The sequence below is a fragment of the Empidonax traillii genome, unplaced genomic scaffold (genome assembly GCF_003031625.1).
Source record: "Empidonax traillii isolate 1590-97213 ecotype Southwest subspecies unplaced genomic scaffold, ASM303162v1 scaffold109:size1658292, whole genome shotgun sequence".
Lineage (NCBI taxonomy): Eukaryota > Metazoa > Chordata > Aves > Passeriformes > Tyrannidae > Empidonax > Empidonax traillii.
Window position 1 is genome coordinate 751,145 of NW_020955302.1, and position 20,916 is coordinate 772,060.

At 40.5% G+C, this 20,916-nt stretch overlaps 1 protein-coding gene across 1 annotated transcript; it reads right to left on the minus strand.

The window, feature by feature from the left end:
• Positions 1 to 474: 474 nt before the first annotated feature.
• TXNRD3 (thioredoxin reductase 3) lies at positions 475 to 17,466 on the minus strand. The gene is made up of 16 exons (XM_027882692.1): positions 17,286 to 17,466; positions 11,638 to 11,698; positions 9,947 to 10,056; positions 9,655 to 9,768; positions 8,782 to 8,854; positions 7,854 to 7,973; positions 7,309 to 7,451; positions 5,838 to 5,953; positions 5,504 to 5,729; positions 5,185 to 5,277; positions 4,717 to 4,793; positions 4,254 to 4,410; positions 3,952 to 4,059; positions 3,006 to 3,101; positions 1,918 to 2,052; positions 475 to 1,617 (listed from the first exon to the last, which is right to left on the minus strand). Exons 1-16 carry the CDS (start codon positions 17,409 to 17,411, stop codon positions 1,555 to 1,557), a joined length of 1,818 nt encoding a protein of 605 aa, XP_027738493.1. The 5' UTR covers positions 17,412 to 17,466; the 3' UTR covers positions 475 to 1,554.
• Positions 17,467 to 20,916: the final 3,450 nt, after the last annotated feature.

Here is a 20,916-nt window from a genome sequence, read left to right on the forward strand (position 1 = left end):
CAAGTAACTCCCCAAAGCTCTGCAGCAAAGCTCAGCAGCTCAGTGTCTCCATAGTCAAGTAAAAGTGTTTTTCAGTACTACAGGGCCCACCCAGCAAAACCCCAAAGTCTCTAGGAGTTATTAAATTTGAACACCAGCAAGAGTTGTTGCTAACACTCTAACTAGATTCTACTGAGCATCTGAGCCATGTTGTAGTTAAACGCTGTAACATAGGTATTTAAGATATTCTGGAATATATAAAGCGGTATAAAATTGTTCTCTTAGTCTGAGCAGAGAGAATTCTGTGCACCAAATAGAAGCATGTTGGATTTCTTGGGCAAGCCTCCAGGTGTGACAAAACAACTTGTTTCTCCATTTAAAAGATTACAGCATGCACAGCTTTATAGAGGTTTTAGTACTGTATGGGATAAGTAACATAATTGAAGTACAATAAAATCTCAGGCAACATAAACCAGGAGGTCAGACACCACACAGTGTGTTGTATGCATTGTTTATTGAACTTCAAATTCCATGGTACATCACAGATTAAATAGTTAAAAACTGTTTACTATCATACAATGCTCAGAATAGTCTTTCAAAACATCCCTTTGAACAAAACTAAGAGCCAAATTCAAGCACAATTCCCCCAAAACAGTATGCTAGGGATGGAAGAAAGCTTCAGAGTACTGACCGTACACAACACTACACAAAGCACACCAGGTCATTGCTCTGTGCTGCCACACATGATTCAGAGAGCAGTTCTAGACAATGCTTACTACCATCATGGGCAGGCACCTACTTTATTAGTGGGGCAGAGTCTGCTCCCCCCAAGACTTTAGTACTCAAGAGCACAGACTTAAGAGTTGTGGGTTCTGTAAGGTTTAAAGTTACAGAGCTGAAACCAGACTTGGGTAAATTGACAAGGTCTTGCGCTTATGCTCTTCAACCCTGACACAGAGGATACTCTGAAGTTTTAGCCTGGTTGAGGTGGGAGACTAGTGCTTGAACTGCACTGCTCAACACTGCATTCTACTTGTGCCATCTTGCCTTAACTGAATATACAACTATCTATAACAAAATTCATCAAAAAGATAAATCAGTCAGCTGTAAACTGTTGGCAAGAATCATTCAATTATATATTTTTTTCTTCTATTTCAAGCATTTGTACAAGACACTGGAACCTAGAAGCATCAGCTTTAAATTTGTGCAATTTAAGAATTTCCTTCAGGAGGAGTTCAGTCATGTGACTAGAGGAAGGATCTCCCAACCTTGCCTGGAGCCATCAGTCGTAGCTCACCTCACGAGAAGGTTCCGAGCTAGAACGTCAAAAAAGCACCACAGTGCTAATTCCAAGCAAAGCCAAGACTTACAGTTCAAGATTTTCCTGCTGTATTACTGTTTCCATGTGCAACACAACTTACTGAGGAAGGTTCTCAAAGGCACCACTCCCAGCTGCAGCACGTACAGTGGTATTGATGCAAATGTTTACTTTGCTGCAAAGCAGTTGGATGTATTAGAGCTTCCCCAGAACCAAGTGTGAACAACATGGAAACATGTAAAACAGCAGGTTTAACCTCAGCAGCCCTTCTGAGTGATGTCTTGTCCCGAGGCCTTCGTAATATCCATCGTAGTGAACACCTGTAACAGATCAAAAGAACAGCTTGTTTACTGCTGCCTGCATTATCATCCACATGAAGATTGGTCTCCCCTTGTAAAGTAACAATACTACGTTTCTTTGAACTGTTACAACAGAAAACAGGTTGTAGTGCACAACTAACACATTTCCTATCACCTGTCAGTATCTTAGGAGTTAAGGTTAGGAGTTAAAAAAATACTAAATAAATCTCAAAATACAATGTAGTAGTCTTTCCTTGCATCTAAGTAAAGTCGTCTTCAACAGCAGGTTTTAAATCAAGCTGTGCCTTGCCCCTTCCTTACCTCTGCACAAGTAGGATGGATACCAATTGTTTCATCAAGCTGTTCTTTGGTGAGACCACATTTTATTGCAGCAGCAAAACCTTGGGTCACCTCACCAGCATTAGGCCCAAGAATATGAAGTCCTATCACACGATTCTTTACAACACATGAGAGGAAAACATGAGTTAGCACAAGACAAAGTGCAACAAAAGTTCTAGTGTGTAACTCCCACTACACTAGAAATGTGTGTTATGCAAGCAGGTCAACAGCAGAGTCTTTAACTACTTCAAACGAAGCAGATCTGCAGTGCTTTCCAGTCCACTGTAGCAGAATGAAACAAGTTTTAAAATGATTACTCAGTACTAATTCAAAGATACTGAGTAAAACTAAATACATTCTAGTTTTATAAGTTGTTTTTATGATTTATAGATATAGAGTATCTTTAGCACATTTAGATTTAATATTATTTTTCTATGTTGAAATTAGGTCAGATAGAGACTCTGTTTATACTGGTTGTTAAAAAATCTGATATTAGAGCTTTTACTGGCTGTTCCTCCCTCCCCAAGCAGTTAAGAGGAGAAAAAAAGAAAACACAGGGTTGAACGCTGTCTTTAAGCAGATCTAGAGTGATAGCAGTAGGCTACAAGTTAAAAATGGGTGTGGTTTGTTTCAATTTGTTTCCTTAATTGTTTATCAAGAGGGATACAAGCTGTGTTTTAAAACATTTTCCCAGGATGTTCCTACACCTTCAGATACCAGCAAGACACCAGGTGGCACAGTTACTCAAAACCCACTCGGAAGAAAAACTGGCAAATTTCTTCACAAATCTATCAAATAGGAATCCAGGATGAAGTTTCGTAATGTATAAAGCCACCACTTGCTCAAATAGCTGCTAAACAAAAAAACCCAAACCACCAAAAAATCCCATCCAAAACGCCAAACAAAACCATCAGCTCCCTCCACATTGGTTTGCCCTTCTGAAACAAATACTGATTTTAACAGACTGGGTAGAGCTGGCCTCAGGCAGGCCAAATAAAAGATCTTACTCTTTTGGCCTGTCTATAAAGATTTCAATACACTCAGCATATCCCTTCCAGCCTGCTACTTACATTGTCCTGTTTATTGCAGATAATCTTTGCATAACAGGTATTGTTATCTCTGCCTGGTACTGTCCATTCAAGTGGCCAGAACAAACTGTGATAAACCTGGGAGAATGACAAGAGCATTAGAATTTCACAAATTAATTCAGTCAGACGTAATTCTAATTTTTACTACCTTTATAAATAGGTGGTTTGACATTTACCCCACTAGATGTTTATTACTTAAACTAGACGGGACAGTGATTTCTGTTTCACCCAGCCCACAGAGGCCATCCTCCAAGAGTCAGCGGAAGACTTGACTCAAACCATGCATCCCTTTTTAAATACTTGATTAAACCAGCAATAAATACATAGCATTTAAGACTTTTAGAAAGAGAAGTGCAAAGTTAATATCCAGTCACTTTAAGTTTAAACCTATTCTGGAAAACAGTTAACAGCAGGGGCTAAATAATGCCAAGTGATTTCAAAGACATAAAGAGTTAAACACAAGGCATGCAAGCAGCTTTAATGAAACTCTCCAGGGAAATGCAGAAGCCAGAAATTACTGAAAAACATGGAAGGTATGCCCAACACTCTTACAGTCATATGATAAGGTCAGGAAAAAACTGATTCCCAATTCAAATACAGTGAACCAGCAGAAAATAGTCAGTTCACCTCAGGAGTTTGGTACACTTCAGCAGAAAGTCTTTGATTCATGACAACAAATAACAGTTTTGCAACTCAGGTTTGGCCCCCTGAGGTCAAATGCTTCTCAGCTGCCTGCAAACAGCTATGTGCAATTCTAACAGTATTAAGTCCAGTATCTCATTAGCCAGATGAAAACACTGCCAAAACAGTTCTACCTATCTTGCTAACCTTCTAATCTTGTCTTAACACTATGCCTTGAGAGTAAAGCAGCACGGCCCAAGAAAAACACTCTCAAGCTACAAGTTAAATGACTCTTGAGTGCTCCTACCTCCAAGTTTTGCTTTCCATATTCTTCTATGGCTCTTTCTTCAGGAAACCCACAGCTGCCATACTCTAAAGGAGTAAACACTGTCGTTGGTACGTTGATATAGTCACACTAAAAATAAAGAACCATATTTAGACTATACAAGTTCTATACATTTCACAACAGAAAGAGTTGTTTTAGCACTTTTTTTCTTTTTTACAAAACACTTGCAGAGCCCATAGACAAGTGGACAAATCAGCTCATGTTACTGCAGTTTTGAGGCAAAAATAGAAATAAGTTGAAGATGTATAGGTTCATAGCTTTACCTTTCTGGAACTACCCCCATACAGCCTGCGGGCCAGCAGTCTCCCTGCCTGAATGGCAACTGGGGTAAGTTCAAGCTTTCCCTCCAAGATATCCCCAATAGCATAAACGTAAGGCACATTGGTTTGTTCTTCATCATTTACAGGTACTTTACCATTCCTTTAAAACAAACAGAAGAGAACAAAATTCAGTTTCACAACCCTCCTCAGAGCTTGGCAAAAAAACAAAGGGGAGAAGCTCTGCTACAAAGGTGTTAGCCTAACTACTGAACATATTTTATTGAATATACTTATGCCTTTTTTTCACTTCAAAAAAAGTTTTAAAGGTTCACATAAATGCCAGGTATAACAGCATCTAAAAAATAAATAAATAATAATAAAAAAGACACAGCAGTACCACTAGGTCTTGTTCAACAGTTAAAAAATCCTTGCATTCAGTGGTTTAAGGGAGTTGAGCAATACTCACTTCTCATTGATTTTGACGCCAATCGTCTCTAAACCAATATTTCTGGTACACGCATCACGACCAATGGCTATCAAAACCTAAAAACAAAGCCCAAAATTAAATACAAGAACTTTATGCAAGAGAAGCATAACATAACACTTCCTTTGGTCTTCTACTGAAAAAAAACGAAGCACATGAATGAAGTAACTTTCTCAAACATTTTTTCAGAATTGACCAACATGCAACTTGCTTCAGAGATGCAACAAAACAGTACTTTCAAACAAAACCAGAAGCAACTGCTCATATGAACTGAATTCTAGGCACAAAGTTTTACCCATTCTGCTGATAGGGTTCAACTGAAGATGAATACTGAATTTTCAACATATTTTTTTACACCAGTAATTTAGATTTTTCAAGCAGAATTTCCCTTTAAAAGTTGTTCAAGAAAAAAGTACTTTATTCAGTTATTTCAAATCCAGAAATGCTTACAGTGTTGTATTCTCCTTCAAAGATTTCCTGTCCCTCAGTAGACTTTGCCGTCACTTTCAGCCTTCCCGGCATGCCTTGCTCCAGCTGCTCAACCTGTGCAAATTATTGTAAGATTAGAAGGACCCAAAGAGCAGAGATCATTTACACTGTCACTTCAAGCCTTGACCCACTAATCTATCACTCAACAGTAAAACAGCTTAGCCTCGTAAAACATTTATTTCTGCAGAGAACCAAAGCCTTCCCAGACAACACCTGCATTTTACATGTGCTGTTCAAAGTAACCTTGTGTGGAGAGAAGAAACCTAAAGAAAGCACTTGCCTGAACAGGTACAAACTTCCTGATGAACTTCACGCCGTGTGTTTCCATGTGAGCCCCTACTTTCTCAGCCATTTCTTGGTCAAAGCCCCGCAGAAGGATGGAACGCACCATCACCGTGACATCGAGGCCTAGACCAGCAAGAAATCCTGCACATTCCAGAGCCACATAGGAAGCACCCACAACTAGAGTTTTGCCAGGACAGTAAGGCAGGGAGAAGAGGTCATCGCTGGAAAGAAAAGAAGTGTAAGTTACAAGGTTCTTCCATCACAAGCTTGTTTGTCTTTGCAAACACTGGAGCAGACAAAGTTCAGTCTATTATACCTTGTTATCTCACCTTGTAATACAGAATTCTTTATCTCCAGGGATACCCAGATATCTAGGCCTTTCTCCTGTCGCCAGGACAAAAGTCTCTGCTGTGTGATAGGTTACTTGTCCTTTTCTATTAGTTGCCTATTGATAAAGACACAGTTAAGACAGTCTTTTTCATAGGTTTAAAAAAAAAATAAGAATCAAGAACAAGTGGTTTGAAACAAGATATAATACATTTAGAGATGCCACGCAGGTCACTGAAGAACAAGTTTAAACAACAGACTATCAGGCTTTTCTCACATTAGAGCACTTAAAATCACTTACTCTTTGAATCATGCCCATTTCAACTACTCATTTATATTGAACTATTTGTAACAACTTCACTTTCAGGTTATAAAAAGCCACAACCAATTAAGATCCTCTCTGCCCCCCATCCCAGCCAATAAAAGGCCAACACAAGACCAGTGGCAGAATAATATCAATTAGATCTTAGGCTAATGTGGAAATTAAAAAATTAAACTAGTTGCATGATTTCAGGGAGCCTAAGATCCAACCTTAAGTGAATTCAAACTAATTTAACCTCTAGAGACCCTTGGTCTTTCTCTCCCAAAATCTCACCTTCATTCTGGCTCTAGTTGGAAGATACCAACACAGATAAAGGGAAACTTCCCCCCCACATTGAGTCAGCAGATAATTCAGGTTGGAAAAGATCTCAGGAGGTCATTGAGTCCAACCTCCTGCTGGACATCTTTCTGTTGTACTTTATTTATTGACTAAGGTCATGCAAATAGATGACCTGCATGCCTGGACACTACAACGGTTGGTACATGAGGTAAGTTGAACACACTACTATCTTTCACTGCTGGTCTCTGGGTTTGAAACACATGTAGTTCACCCTTCATATTGAAAACAGACAATTACACCCACTGAGCGCTACAGTTGCCTTCAACATGCACTTTTCTAGGTTAACCTTGCTACAGTATGATCACTTACAGCAAGATTGTCAGCACATGCTTTGTCTTGCAAAACTGACAGTTTAATTTGTATGCTGATACAGCATAAGGTTCCAGCAGTGCTGTTACGCAAGTGCTAAATCTGAATTTAATTTCAATAGTTTTTTGCTTTAGTATGAAGGTTTTCAAAGTTGAAACCATCCAGCTAAAGCTTTTCTTTTTTTTTTTTTTTCCCCTCCTCACTCAGGCTGCTGAACTCAGTCATGAAGTTAGAGACTGAGACCATCTTACTCTACTCTATTCACAGGTTTACAGATATCCACATTACTCTTATGTAACAGTTACTAGGTTTGCAGACACCGTGGAATGTACTAAAGTACAATGATTATTTCAATCAATAACTTATTTCACAAATGAGTTTTTAACTTCAGTTGACCTAAGCTGGCAATATTAAGACAAAGCCTTTTCTGTGCTGGATTTGAAAAGGCAGTTTTAGAACACGAGTTTTCCCTCCCAACCAAGCCTTTTAAATGCGGTGCATACCTTAATTTTGTGTGGTTCGACGAATTCTCCATAAGAATTGAGGTATGTCACAGACTTTTCTCTCAAGGACACTCGATAGCCCCAGTTTAAAGAACCAATGTAGTTCTGAATTGCTTCTACCATGACCTCCCAGTTGTGTTTAACTGAAATAAGACATTATTTTCATATTTAAAGAAATAAAAGTGCAATGGACCCTTTAAAAAACCCTTATTTGCTATACATCATGCTAAGAAAACATCATTATCAATAATGAGGATTATTAGTAAGGTCTTGTTCAACTATGCTAATATTTACTTGACTTGTTACTATCTGAAATAAGCCCATTCTAGAAGTTCTTTCATTTATTTCAGATAATATAGGGAGCAAAACACAATTAACTTTCAACCCTGAAGGTTTTTATGACTCAAGAAGGAGGATGCCTTCTGATTCACCTAAGAAAACTACTGAACTCTGCTTCTAATTTACTGAGTCCAAAGTGCAAGAACAGTCTTGAGCTCAGCATCTCATCTGTACGGTCTTAGGCTGTCCTCCCTGTTCTTACTAACCTTGTTCTTCATACTGCCACCCATATTTCCTTGAATCTTGGAGTGCCTGGCCCAGAAGTGCTGCTTGATGCATTAGCTTCTTAGGAATGCAACCTACATTCACACATGTGCCACCAAGTCCTACGATGGAAAGAACCACTTATTATTTCCATAAACAAAACATTTATGCTTTTCCTATTATGTACTTTATATAATTACCCATATATCAGTTGGTAAAGTTTGCTGTAGTCAGGCAAGTAACATGAAACTTCTGTTGCAAGAGACATTTTAAAATACAGTGAAGACACTAAGCTTGTAAGTTTGTATTCAGTTTAAGAAGCGAGTAGACTCACTGAACCAAGATGGAGTGTATCTTAAACACAGACTCAGGTTATTTATTCCACAGCGTTTAAGATTTTGGTCAGGTTGGCAAGTAAGCAAGGCAAAAAGCCCAGAGTTCCTAGAGTTTAGTATCACCTACTATGAGAGATTTGAAACATGGATGTGTTTGAAATACTAGCTACAAAAGCACATTCACTTCTCAATTCAATAAAATTTCACCAATTTCCTTACTCATTCTCAACTGCCACTATCACTTACAAGGCCAGATGACAGCTGTCTTAAATTATGGAAAGGTGAAACATATATAGGCACTGTTCTCAAGACACTTGTCCACAAAATAGAACCAGTGCACACACACTACCCAGACACTTTCTGAAAGCGATCAAAACTAGAACATTTGACAAAGAACAGAGTTAGCAATGCACAAAACAGCAATAACTGTTCAGAATAGCAGCAGAAATGCCAGCAAAATATCCCCTTTTGTTATCTGTTTACCAGAATTACAGGAATTTAGCCTCAATTTCTAAGAACACAAATCTGTAATATTCAACATCTCAGAATGTATCACTGGTACTCAAGCATCATAAAATACATAACAGAAGCTTACCCCACGAGGTTCCAAGAGGTGTTGGAACAACATAATCCAATACCATTACTTTCTTTCCCAAGGCAGCAGCTTCCTATAAAAGGTGGAGAAGACCAATCAGCATTACTCAACCAAGAAGGCCTGTCCAGTCATTTATGTTCATGATGCACTTAGCACTAATAGAAGGCTTCTTTACTACCTTTACTAGTTAGTCTTATTACCATATATGGCTCTTCTATCTCCTTCACTAGACAAAAGTTGAAATCCCTCAAAAACTATTACTTTCTTCCAAGCTTTGAACGTCTGCTTACAAGTTCAATGCTGCATTCAGATTATCTTATGCTGTCAAAACCCATGCATTGAAAAAGGTAAGAAATGGGCTTATGAGCCTGTGATACTCTTCTGCCTCACCCGAAGAAATATTTACTGTTAGGTCTCCTTTTCCCTTAGGAGGGCAGGACTGACTTGGCATGTTCATGGATGAGGAAATAAAAAAGTGACAGCTGAAAGCACTTCATTTCAGATGACGGATGATTCTGTATCCTAAAGTGTTAAAAGTCTTCAAGAGTAGCCCTAAAGTTTTCTAGATTACTGTTTGGAAGCATTAATGTGCCTGTGCATTACACATGAAGAGGTATTTAAACATTTGGTTCCACCCTCAGCCAGAAAACTAAAACCTATTATTATGATCAAGACCTGAATAGACACTGGCTAGAAACCGGTCCACACAGACCATTATCGCCTGAGTGAGCACCACTACTGGTTCATTAATTAACAAGCTGAATAATAATACTCATCAAAATATAGACTATTTTATAGTAATATAATTGAGAGATTAGCTTTTGAAGAAGTTTTACATATAGCCTGCTCTCTAATGCAATATTCATGTCTTACCTTGGAACATGCAAGTCCACCTGAGCCACCACCAATAATAATAAGGTCATATTCATAGGGTTCTGTATCTTTGCTATCCCCAAGAAGTTTCTGCAGTGATCCGTCCTGATAAGCCTGAGAGGGGGGGAAAAAAAAAGTCAGAACACACATTTCTGAGCAAACAGCAGCTGAGTCACATTGCCTCCTCTGACCTAGAACACCCAGTTCAATATGTCACACAAAATTTAACTATGATCAAAGAGCAAATTCACTCAGTCTTGTCTACTTCCATCTAATTTTAAAGTCAAGTTACCTGGTACGTTGCATCACAGCCACCTATGTGAGTTCCATTGACAAATACATTAGGCACTGTCCTCTGATTTGTTAACTCTGCCAACACTTGCTGAATACTGGCCCCATCATCTAAAAAAAAAAGAAACGGGTACATTACAAACAATTTCAGGAAGAGAGCTTTTAAAACAACCTGAAGTATTAAGAGTTTGGACTGTGGTACACCACAGGCCTGCCAAGAAAACAATTCTATTATAAACATCGCATTTAAGGTTTCCTGAACATAAGCAAGTCTTCAGAAACTACTTCTCAAACGAGCATGCTTAAATACAGAGGTTAAACTGGTGTTTCAAGCCATAATTCTACAGAATGAAGTTGAAGTAATGAGTTTAGTCCTTGTATTTCCTGGATTCTTATCAGTCTCTTCCTGACAGTGCCACAATTGGTACTACACAAAAATTCTTTCCCAGCTATCTCAGGAGATCACACAGACAGTTTTTCTTTCATGAGAGCTGTCTGGTTTTGGAGTATGTTCTGTATCCATGCACATAATTCTGCCCAGCAGCTCTGTATTATGAGAACACAGGAAAGAGAAGTATGAGCATGCTTTTTTACTTACCCTAAAGCTACCTTCAAACTTTTTCTACCCACCACAATGTCTTAAACTTTCCAGTTTTAAAATTATTGCTTGACCTGACCTGTCATCTGAATCATTAGTACCTACACACAGGCTCAATTTGGATGTCTTCGCAGTAAATGTGGGAATGAGCATTTACAGTAATCACTTTGACTAAAATCTTTTTATTCCAAGACCTTGTCTATTTCATATCAGTAATCTGAGAAATTGCAAGGGAAATACATTATTAATTAGGAGCAATTCCAGGGGGAAAAAAAATAAAAAAGAAAGGGTTGTGCATTATACTTCGCATATTTTGGGCTATAATTACTTCACAGTACCACAACCTGGATAAAACATAAAAACTATGAAGTGATGAATAAATACATACATTTATCCCAGGTATTGCTGAGATAAAAAACACTTCAAGAAGACATTAGAACTTAAAAAAAAATTGGAAACTTAAGTTTTGTACAGAAAAGAAATTGATAATACATATTCAACAGCTTACGAACAGTGCAACTTAAAGTTTATCAAGAATCATGCAAGAAACTACTTGTTCCTAAAACTACATTAAAACCTACATGCACTATGTACGTATATGCATGAGGCACTGCACATGTCCTAAAACTAAAGCACCTTGGACTTTAAAAAATCCCCACCTCAAACTAGAAGCAGTCAAGGTACTGGAATTTACCTTTCCTCCCAGTGACTCAGCAACTTTCCCAATGAAGGTCACCCATATACCAAGTCAAACATTAACGACTCATCTAAAGCCACAACAGAACCAGAAGCAGGAAATAATACCACAGGTTTTTTCCTAAAAGACAGAGCTCCTTGTAGAGAAATCAGACCTCACATCCTCTATCAGTTGCTCATTTTTACAGAGTCAAAACCTTCAGTCCTATTAAAAACACATCCTTTTTTAAAATCCACATTGAAGACTAATTACTTGTATCTCTGCACATATTAAAATGTATTTTAATTGGTTTTGTACATCCTCCAATTAGTTCAAGACAGCTTAAGGAATCATGCCTAGTCATCCATCTTTTAGTTACATTAAACAGCACGTGATGGATTTTCTTTCTCCCACTTACCAGTCACATCAAGTTCCAAAGCATAGTATTCCACACGCATGGAGCGGAAGAGTTCCTTCACCTGCAACACAAACAGACACGAGGGTAGTGCAAAGCTGGTTCAATATCTGACACTCAGCCCAGGGTAAAACCTGGCACACACAGGGAACCTCTCAGTCTCAGTTACTGCGCTCTGAGGGCTGGGTTCTACGTAGCTTTGCTGAAGTTTCCCATAACTTCTGTGTTTTGCACTCAAAGCCGGGCTAGTTAACCTTCCGAGACAAGTTTCATTACCTGAAGAAAAAGTTTCTACATACAATTTCCTCAGCTGCTGACTCCTGCATCCCAGACATACCAAAAGCCATGAAGTGGCTGCCATATGGAAAAACAACAAGGTTCCTTGGGAGTAATAGGGAAAAAAAAGAAAGCAAAAGAAGGGAGTAGAAGATAACATGTAAAACAAAACACTCTCAAGAAAATAAAAAAACCCACATCTGGCATTACAAAAAGCTGCAGAAAATAGTAATACTTCTTAAGTGTACCCAGCTGGGTGTTTTTCTAACCTTGGTTCTGGATGGACAGCATATACCATTACCAGATTCAAACCAGGTAGCCCTTTTAGAAATGAGATTTTTACAGTAGCATTATTTATTAAACTGTCAGTATTCAAACTGTGAACCATCTTTTCAGATGGACAATGCCATACCTCATGGCACAGGATGTAGTATTACATACAGCAGTATTTATTCCTTTGAAATATAATTTGCAGACATGTCCGTGCCAATAAATATTGTAAGACTATGCATTAAAAAAATAAATCTACTTTAATCATAACTATTTGGATGTGAAAACAGCTCTAGCAAGAATCACTAAATGCCTGTGTGATGGATCCACTTGCCAGCATGGAGTCTGAACATTTTACAACCAGCTTTCTGATGAACCTCAAATTTACTGACATTGCTTCATTAAGAGTACGTTGAGTCACAAGATTATTAGAGTGAGTTTAAAGATGTCAAGCACACGATGAATAAAAATGTTTTAAATGTTGCTGTGATCTATGCTGAAGACTGAGTACTCCAGTGCTTTCTGACGAAGTTTCAGCTTTATGCAAACAGGAAGATTTTGTATTCTGTACCAACTACACGGTGAACTTCTTACCATATCATGCATCAACCGTAACATACAAAAAATAAGCTCTGTTTGCATAATTAACTGTATTAGTTCTACAATTATAGAATAATTGAAGTTGCAAGGAACCTTTGCAGGTCATCTGTGCCAACCCCCTGCTCAAAGCAGAGCCAAAATGTGAACACTGATCACATTGCTCAAGCACTGTCCTCTCATTCTGAACATCCACAAGGACAGAGACACCAGAACACCTCTGGGCTGGTTCAGTGTTTGACCATCCTCACAGGAAAGAACTTTGATCTCATTGGATTATCTCTCACTGCAACTTATGGCCCTTATCCTTTCACTCCTCAACTCTGAGAAGCGTCTGGTCATCTTGACAGTTGAGGACAGTAACTAAAATCCCTCCTCAACCTTCTTAAAGTTCAACAAACTAAGCTCCTCCTTCACACATCCAGTGTGTGAGACACTTAGTCCTCTACCCATTTAGGTGACCTAAAAACTTTGGTCCTAAGCTCCCCATTACCTTCAGGTTTGCTTCCTGGAATGATTATGCCCACAGGCTGAATGAAAGGGAAACAGCAGTGGAACTGCTCCAGACCTCCTGCTCTGCATCTGCTGTTATTAAGCCCAAGCTGAATGCCATGAAAGATCTAAAAAGCAGAGCTTAAAGAGATTACTACTAGGATGTGGTAAGTTAAGAATCTGGAGGGAAGTCACAAAATTAGCTACTTGGCTGCTGGTCTAGTTTGCAGCAAAGCAGCAGAGTAACAGACAAGATTTCATTAGTTTGTTTTTAGGTTTTTTATTTGTTTGTTTTTTAAAAACTTTACCAAAACATTGCAACAGCAGCTGGTAAGGGGGAGGACAGGACAGAACATCAGTAGAATAAGAAAGCATTAGGCCACCTTTATTCTCTACCGAAGATATGTAGTGAAGAGGAAAAAAAAAAAATCAAACGTCAGCATTCTAATTAGAAGTAGCTACTGCACTTTATACTTATGAACACATGATACTTGTGCTAATGAAACAAAGAAAGAACAGTAACAAGCATATGAGCAGTTACAAAATCTTCAATGCAGGCAAGAGATAATAGATTACTTCAGTTTGGAAAAGGAAATGATTAGGAGTAGAAAGATAACATACACTAATCATGAGTAATATCTAGATAACGTGAACAGGAAATGATTTCTCAGAAATACTCACTGGAGCACTCAGCAACAACTGCATTTACCAGAAAACAATTCTGAAATGAAAAGGAAGTAAACCTCCCTGTGGAACACAACCAGAGAACTTACTCCCAACTGACACTGTAAAAGGTAAAAGCCAAAATTAAAGATGAAAGGAGCTATTAGACCAAATAATGAAAAAAAAAAAATCCACTGAAAACTTTTAACTCAATAAAACTAATACAAACTCAGGTCAAGAAATTCCTGAGTCACACATTGCTGGAAACTCCAGCAGCATACAGGCAGATTTTCTTCCATATAGCCCAATTCTAAAACTATAATTTCTCCAAGTGTCTGGAATAAAACACTAGGTTGCATACAACCATTTGCTTCCCTTCTCACCAATGCAATGCTCATCTACCTACTAAACTCCTCTAGTTTTCACAAAAAGTGATAGCCTAGAAACTCTTCCAAATATTATTAAACAGTAGATAATTTCTCTGAAACTGAGCAATTGGTCTAACTTTAGAAAACTCTTCCTGGAGATGCTGTCACTAGGGTAGCTCAGCAGGTTTGAAATAAGCTTCATACCATAAAAGTAGTAATGGTATGTCCTAAGTCTGCTGTTTCACATATTAGCTAACATTCCATAATAGCTACAGCTGAATTGACCAGAACCCCCTGAGGACTGAGAACATAATCTGTAATAGCATAAAATATCACTAAAATAAACAGCAACTTCTATGTAATCACAGTTGTTGCTCCTCAAATTTCAACATAGCACAGTGTTCGGACTTGCCATTTTTTCATGCTAAAAAATCCCTGTGTTTTCTTTATGCATTTCTATCTTGCTTAATATCTTTTTTGGGTGCTAAGAAATTAAAGAACAGCCAAGTTGTTATGACAAGCAAGCAACTCTACCCCTACACCGCTGTCTTCTTTAAGCAACTGAACAACAAATTGCATTTGCAGAAGAACAACTGCACAATTGGCAAGTCATGCTACTAGCTAAACTGAATACAATCAACTACTTAATTCACTTATAGAATTTATTTGCAGGGCTGTTTCTGAAGAAAAGCACAATCTTAATTTTCTTCCAGCATAGCTACCTCCATCTGAAATATCGAATTCTTTCCATCCCCCAAATTAGGTCCTTTTTTGAAAGCATCAGCGTTCTCTGCACTTGTGCTAATCATCTTCAGTTTTTTCAATTAATCCTACCAAAAGCACACTGCTAACAGCCATCCACAGTAAAAGACAGACACAAAGCACACTATTCATATCTGTCTTTAAGAACTCAGAACTATGTGATTACAGGCTAAGCACCCGAGCTGTAACTACACTTTCAAATTATGTCCACTTCATGAATTCTACAGACTTGATCAGCTAGCAAGAATGCTGCATCACCCATTGTTTTCCCATCCCTTTTACTAATTTCTAACTCTTCAGTGGGAGTTGTTAATACCCATAATGCTGCAGATATTTCTATTTTATCACTTGATGTCTCACGTGAGGCTTCCATCTCTCAATCTTTCTTCTTCTGATTCTCTGTCTGCAATCTACACCTCTGCTACAAATTTTCTTCATTATCTTACCTTTCTTTTCCACTCCAAACAAGAAAATAAGCCAAGGAAATCTGCCTACTAGAGCAATCAGCTCCTCTTCCCTCAGCCCCATTTGTCACCTGTTCCTTCTGAAAAATTCATACAGGGTCTTTCAACTCTACCTCCTAGAAAAGGCCATGAGAGAGGGCCCTCCTACTCGCAATATTCATTCTTCCCCTTTGCAAGACAATAAAGATAATATTCCTCATATCTGACTGCTTCCCTGAAGCAAATAATCCTGCCTAATGGAGAAGATCTGAACAGGAAAAAACAATCTGGAATTTAATTAGTACAATCAAGTCTTTTTTTTCCCCCCTCAAGCTCATTGCCTTAGTCTAGACATACAGCAACACCATTAACAGACGAAGGAAAAAGGCACAAGGCTTAAAAAGTTACTGTGCCATTGTATGATCTCAAAACCACTGGACTGGGTGTCAGGAGCATCAAGACTTGCAATCATGATCAGTAAAAGCAAACAGGGCAATACAGACAAGAACAACTAAGTATTTCTAAATGCGCAGCACTGAAGTCCTCAAAAAGAGGATTTCTCCGCAACAGAAGGTAACATTTTTGTCAACTGGACTAGAGTGGAGCAAGATTCCAACCCTTCATTTACCAAAACTTCTAGCGAATAAATTGTTAAGTAAATTTTAGAAGTATTTGAGCTGCCTAATGTGCTGTACTATCTGCCAAAACATAGTTAGAGAGGAGGCGTTGGTTTTGTCTATCTTCTCATACACAGAAGCTTCCTTTCCCAAAACCTCAATTAAGTTTTAAGTGAGATACAATATACTCATGTAAGATTTTTACAAGAGGGTCATAACATCTCCTCCCCCACAAGAGCTCCCGGAACTAAACCCAACCTACACGTGGGAGTGAGGCTTCACAGTATTTTCCTGGTTGTCAGTTCCACTGAGGAACACCAGGACTCGATCCCACAGTTCCAATTATGTTTTTCCACCACGGCCACATGAAATATGGCAGTGTGGGGTTTAACTAAAATTTCATTAACATGCTCTTTATAAACATCTAAGAATCCCAATGCCTACAAACACCCACATTCTGTATGGTCCCTCCACTGTGTTGGTATTGTAAAATTCTAATGAAGGCCTTGGGGTTTTTTTTAATGACTCTGGCTCAGAAGTTACAGCCACACTGTGATACTGATGCACAACCAGAGCCAAAAAGATATTTTTCTCTAAAAAACACAACTAACCAAGAGTGCCTTTAAAACAAACAAACAAACAACAAAAAAATCCAAACAAACCCACACACAATATATAGAGAATTTAGAACTTAACCTTGCTATAAAGTCAACCTTCTCCCTGAAATTTAGAAAGAGCAGAAAACTTAACCCTCCCCTGGGACGCCGCTTTGTCCAAGCTGAATACCAACGTGGTACTCAAACTTCCAGGGAGAAAGGAACGCATGCAGCACCCTGAGCCTTGAGCAGCAGCTACAGAAGCTGATCAGAACTCTCCACACATCCCATCTACCCGCGTGGCAAAGAGAAAACAACTACCAAGGACGCCAGTTCGGGTCTTTGCCTCGTTTCACGCCCGGTACGCGGTTTCCAAGGGCTGGCACGTGGTGCTCCAGAGGGATGGGCACAGCGCTCCAAACCCCATCCCCACACCGCCTGAGCTTAGCCCCGCTCCCCTGCGCCCTTCCCTGTCCGGGGCAGAGGTGTCCCGACGAACCCCCCGGAGGAAGGAGGGCCCGCGGGGGGACCGCGCCGAGCCCGCTCCCGCTCCCGCTGCCGCCTCACCTTGTTGCAGTACGGGCAGTAGCTCTTGCTGAAGATCATGACGCGGTGGGAGGCGATGAGGGTCCGCACGCGGAGCTTCAGCCCGTCCCAGTCGGGGAGCGGGGTCTGTCCGGGCGGTGGGGCCATGGCGTGGCCGGCTCGGGCGGGCAGCGGCGGCGCCTTCCCCGCGGCGGCCGCGATGACCCTCGGCCGCGCCCCGCCCCTTCCGCGGCGGGCGGGGCAACGGGCCGGGCCGACCCACCCACAGGGAGCGGGGGAGAGCAACACGCCGAGAAGGACTTTCCCCCCACCTTGCATTTCAGCCACATTCTCTATGAGTCGTTGTAAAGTAATAAAAGTAATTTTGTAGCAGAAGTAGAAGCGCTACCGCTCCCCTAAAGGGGCCGCAGGGAGTGATAAACTTGCGCTGTTTAAGCCGCCCTCCCCTCTGCAACAAATGGAATGAGCCAGCAGGGGGGAGGCGGGAGCGCGCATGAGCGGGGCAGTGCCGGGCTGGGCCCAGGGCGGTGCAGGGCGGGGCGGGGCGGGGCGGCCGCGGGTCCGGGAAAAGCTCAATGTGTCTGCGGGGCTGCGGAGAGGGGTCAGTGCCGGCGGGGACAGCCGGGAGCTGGGGCTGGCACGGGGGTCATTCTTTCCCACATCACGGACCCATCGCCCCGTGGCCTGGCCTGGAACAATCGGCGACCGCCGCCCCAGGGCCGCCGGGCTTGTCCTCTTTCGGTGTCCTCTGAATTAGGGCGAAGTCTGGGAGATAAAAGCTGCTTTTTATAAGGAGGGAGGAGCGTTCCTCGTCTGCCTTCACCTGCCCCTTGGGTGTCCTCTGCACACGGAGGACAACGAGGACAGATGGAGCGTCTACTGTAATAAAATGGATTATGGCTTGAGAACACAAGTCAACAGAAACAAGTTCCCTTTTTTTACACATTCCGCCGTTAAGGGAAGGGGATGCTGAAGTATCTGGTACTGCTTATTGCAGACTGTTCTCTTCCCAAGAACCCCAGTAATTGTCCGGACCGAAAGCTGGAAGGGGATGTTTCCTGGCCAGAACAATGGAAAGATCCCGTATCAGGGCACAGAGCAGGAGGAATCCTGTCTGGTGACTGCCCTGCTTCGGCAGGGTTTTGGCTGGGGAGTGCCGGGCAGGGTACCGAGGTCCCAAGAACTCGGTCATCTCCCTGCAGAGCAGCCCCGTGTTTTCCGATTGCTGCAACAGCTTTCTGTGAGCAATCGTAAGGGGTTGTCCTGGTGCAACATCTAAGAACTTCGCTAATGGTAGTAAATCAAATCTTGCAACCTGCTGAGTGACAGGAATTATTTTCCGTAGGTGAGGAAATCACAGAGATAAGTGATTTCGTAAGGTTCAATAGAAGTTTCTAACAAAGCAGGAGGTAATGAAGTCCAGTGCTCCCTCCCACGCCTGCCACAGACCTGCCCTACTGCTATTTATTAATGCTAAAAATAACTACATATAAAAGCTGTAATGCCACCAGTGATGAAAATGGGCCTAGTGGGAGACAATTAACTTGCTTAAATCATTTTTGATCACGTGTATGTATGGTGTTCACTGCACAGTGAGCTTGAAAAATTGTATATTGCATTTATTTGAATGTTGGCCATGAAAGAGTTCTAGACTAAGAGTGTTTATACACTCCCCACAGAGAAAAATAAGCCCAAGTTTTTCAGCTTTTTATTGCAGTATCAGCATGTAGGAAAGTGGATACAGTACCTGCAGCTGCTAAGATTTGACATAACATGCAGTGGCCAGACCTACTCATTGTACTTTGTTCATACTCCAGTCAAAACTGCTTGTTTGGTTCCCAGCTTTGGCTAATTCTTCTCTCTCCCTCTCAGACTCTGTGTGAGAAACATTGCTACCCTTAGTATTTTTACAGGAATTAATATCACAATCTCAAAGGTTTGTACCACTGTCTGAAAGTTGGTAGGTTTTCATATTAAACTCGGTCTGCTTTCTCCAACATAAACATCCATCAGCTCCAGAAAGGTCAGAGAAAGGAATAAATATTAGAAATATCTTTTTCTTTTGGCACACTCAACACTGATGGCAATGTGCCTAGTTCCATCAGGAATAAATATCCCAGGCAAATTATGCCACTTGAGGGTTCATTTTCCCCTCTGTGCGCTCTCTGCTGTTGGTTATTATTATCACTGTTACCTTGGAGCAAGAATGGGGTAATGGTTTTAAAGTAAAGGAGGGTAGATCCAGATAGATATGAGGAAGAATTTTTTTACAAGGAAGGTGGTGAAACAGGTTGCGCAGAGAAGTGGTAGGTGCCCCATCCCTGGAAACATTCCAGCTCAGGCTGGATGGGCCTCTGATCAACCTGATCTAGTTAAAGATGTTCCTACTCATTGCAGGAGCATTGAAGCAGATGAGCTTTAAGGGTCCCTTCAAACCCAAACCATTCTGTAGTTACATGATTCTGTGAAGAATGGGTGGGGGTACAGGGTCAACTTGCAACACAGATGGGTGATATGGAAGCACTGTGATGGCAATATATTGCTGACCTTTGCTTTCAATCACTGTAGGTGGTTGAGAGAAAAGGAAAGGATTGAACTCAGGAGAAAGAAGAGAGAAAATGACTGCTTGGTTCTAGAGATGAAGGGACCGCCACAGTAGTGTCCTACCTGTGCACCCCAAGAGCTTATAATGGCTCTGATTATCTTACCAGACTAGGCCCTGAATCTGTCTTCTGAATCTGTGAGTTTTTTTCTCCCGCAGAATGCCAGATCATACTCAGCTCTAGGAATCTTACTCTTCAAGTGTGCTGGGAATCGATGTAAGGGGTTGACTAGAGCTGTTTAGGCAACCATTCCACTCTCTAGGAAACTGCGTCAAAATACTTGAAACAGCAGAAATGCTACAAACATTTATGAATGAAGTGGTTTGCAAGAAGAGATTTTGAGGAAGGGGCAAAGAGGCCTGTGGAAAAACCCCAGGAAATTGTTTCAAGCATAGAACTGTGAAAGACTTGTTTAATAAAGGTTTAAGCATGCTTGCTTGAACTGTGGCTCCCTGCAGGCCAGTCAGCAGCTGTACAAAGCTTCCCCACCTTCCACATAAAAGGCCTTGGTCTGCTTTCCTTAATATGAACTCTCTCATTAAGACAGTCCTCTCCTAGGCATTACTCAGCTTAGTCTGAGGATTAGTAAAAACCAAGCCACATAAAATAATTCATAATGATGTAGCATTGTGTGCTATGGGAAGGCATTGAGGTAGAAATGGGTATGGGAAATTTGAATAGAATAGAATAGAATAGAATAGAATAGAATAGAATAGAATAGAATAGAATAGAATAGAATGAAATATGCAATATTTCCGCAGCTGTTACACAGGACTAGAGGGCTCTTGGCATTGTAAAGATCTGATCTCACACTTAAAAGGGTAAAGCTACACACCATTCTGAAAAACACAGAGTAAGGCAATCTCTCCATTAAAAAAAAAGGCTGCAAAAGACAAGTTGATGCAGACAGCAGATGTTGGAAGCATTTCTAAATGAAGTTGTTTGCAAGAAGATATTTGGAGGAAAGAGCAAATGGCTGGTAGAAAAGAACCAGAGAAGTATTTTAAACATAATAGCATGAAAATCTTTAGCCATCCTTTTGCCTAAAA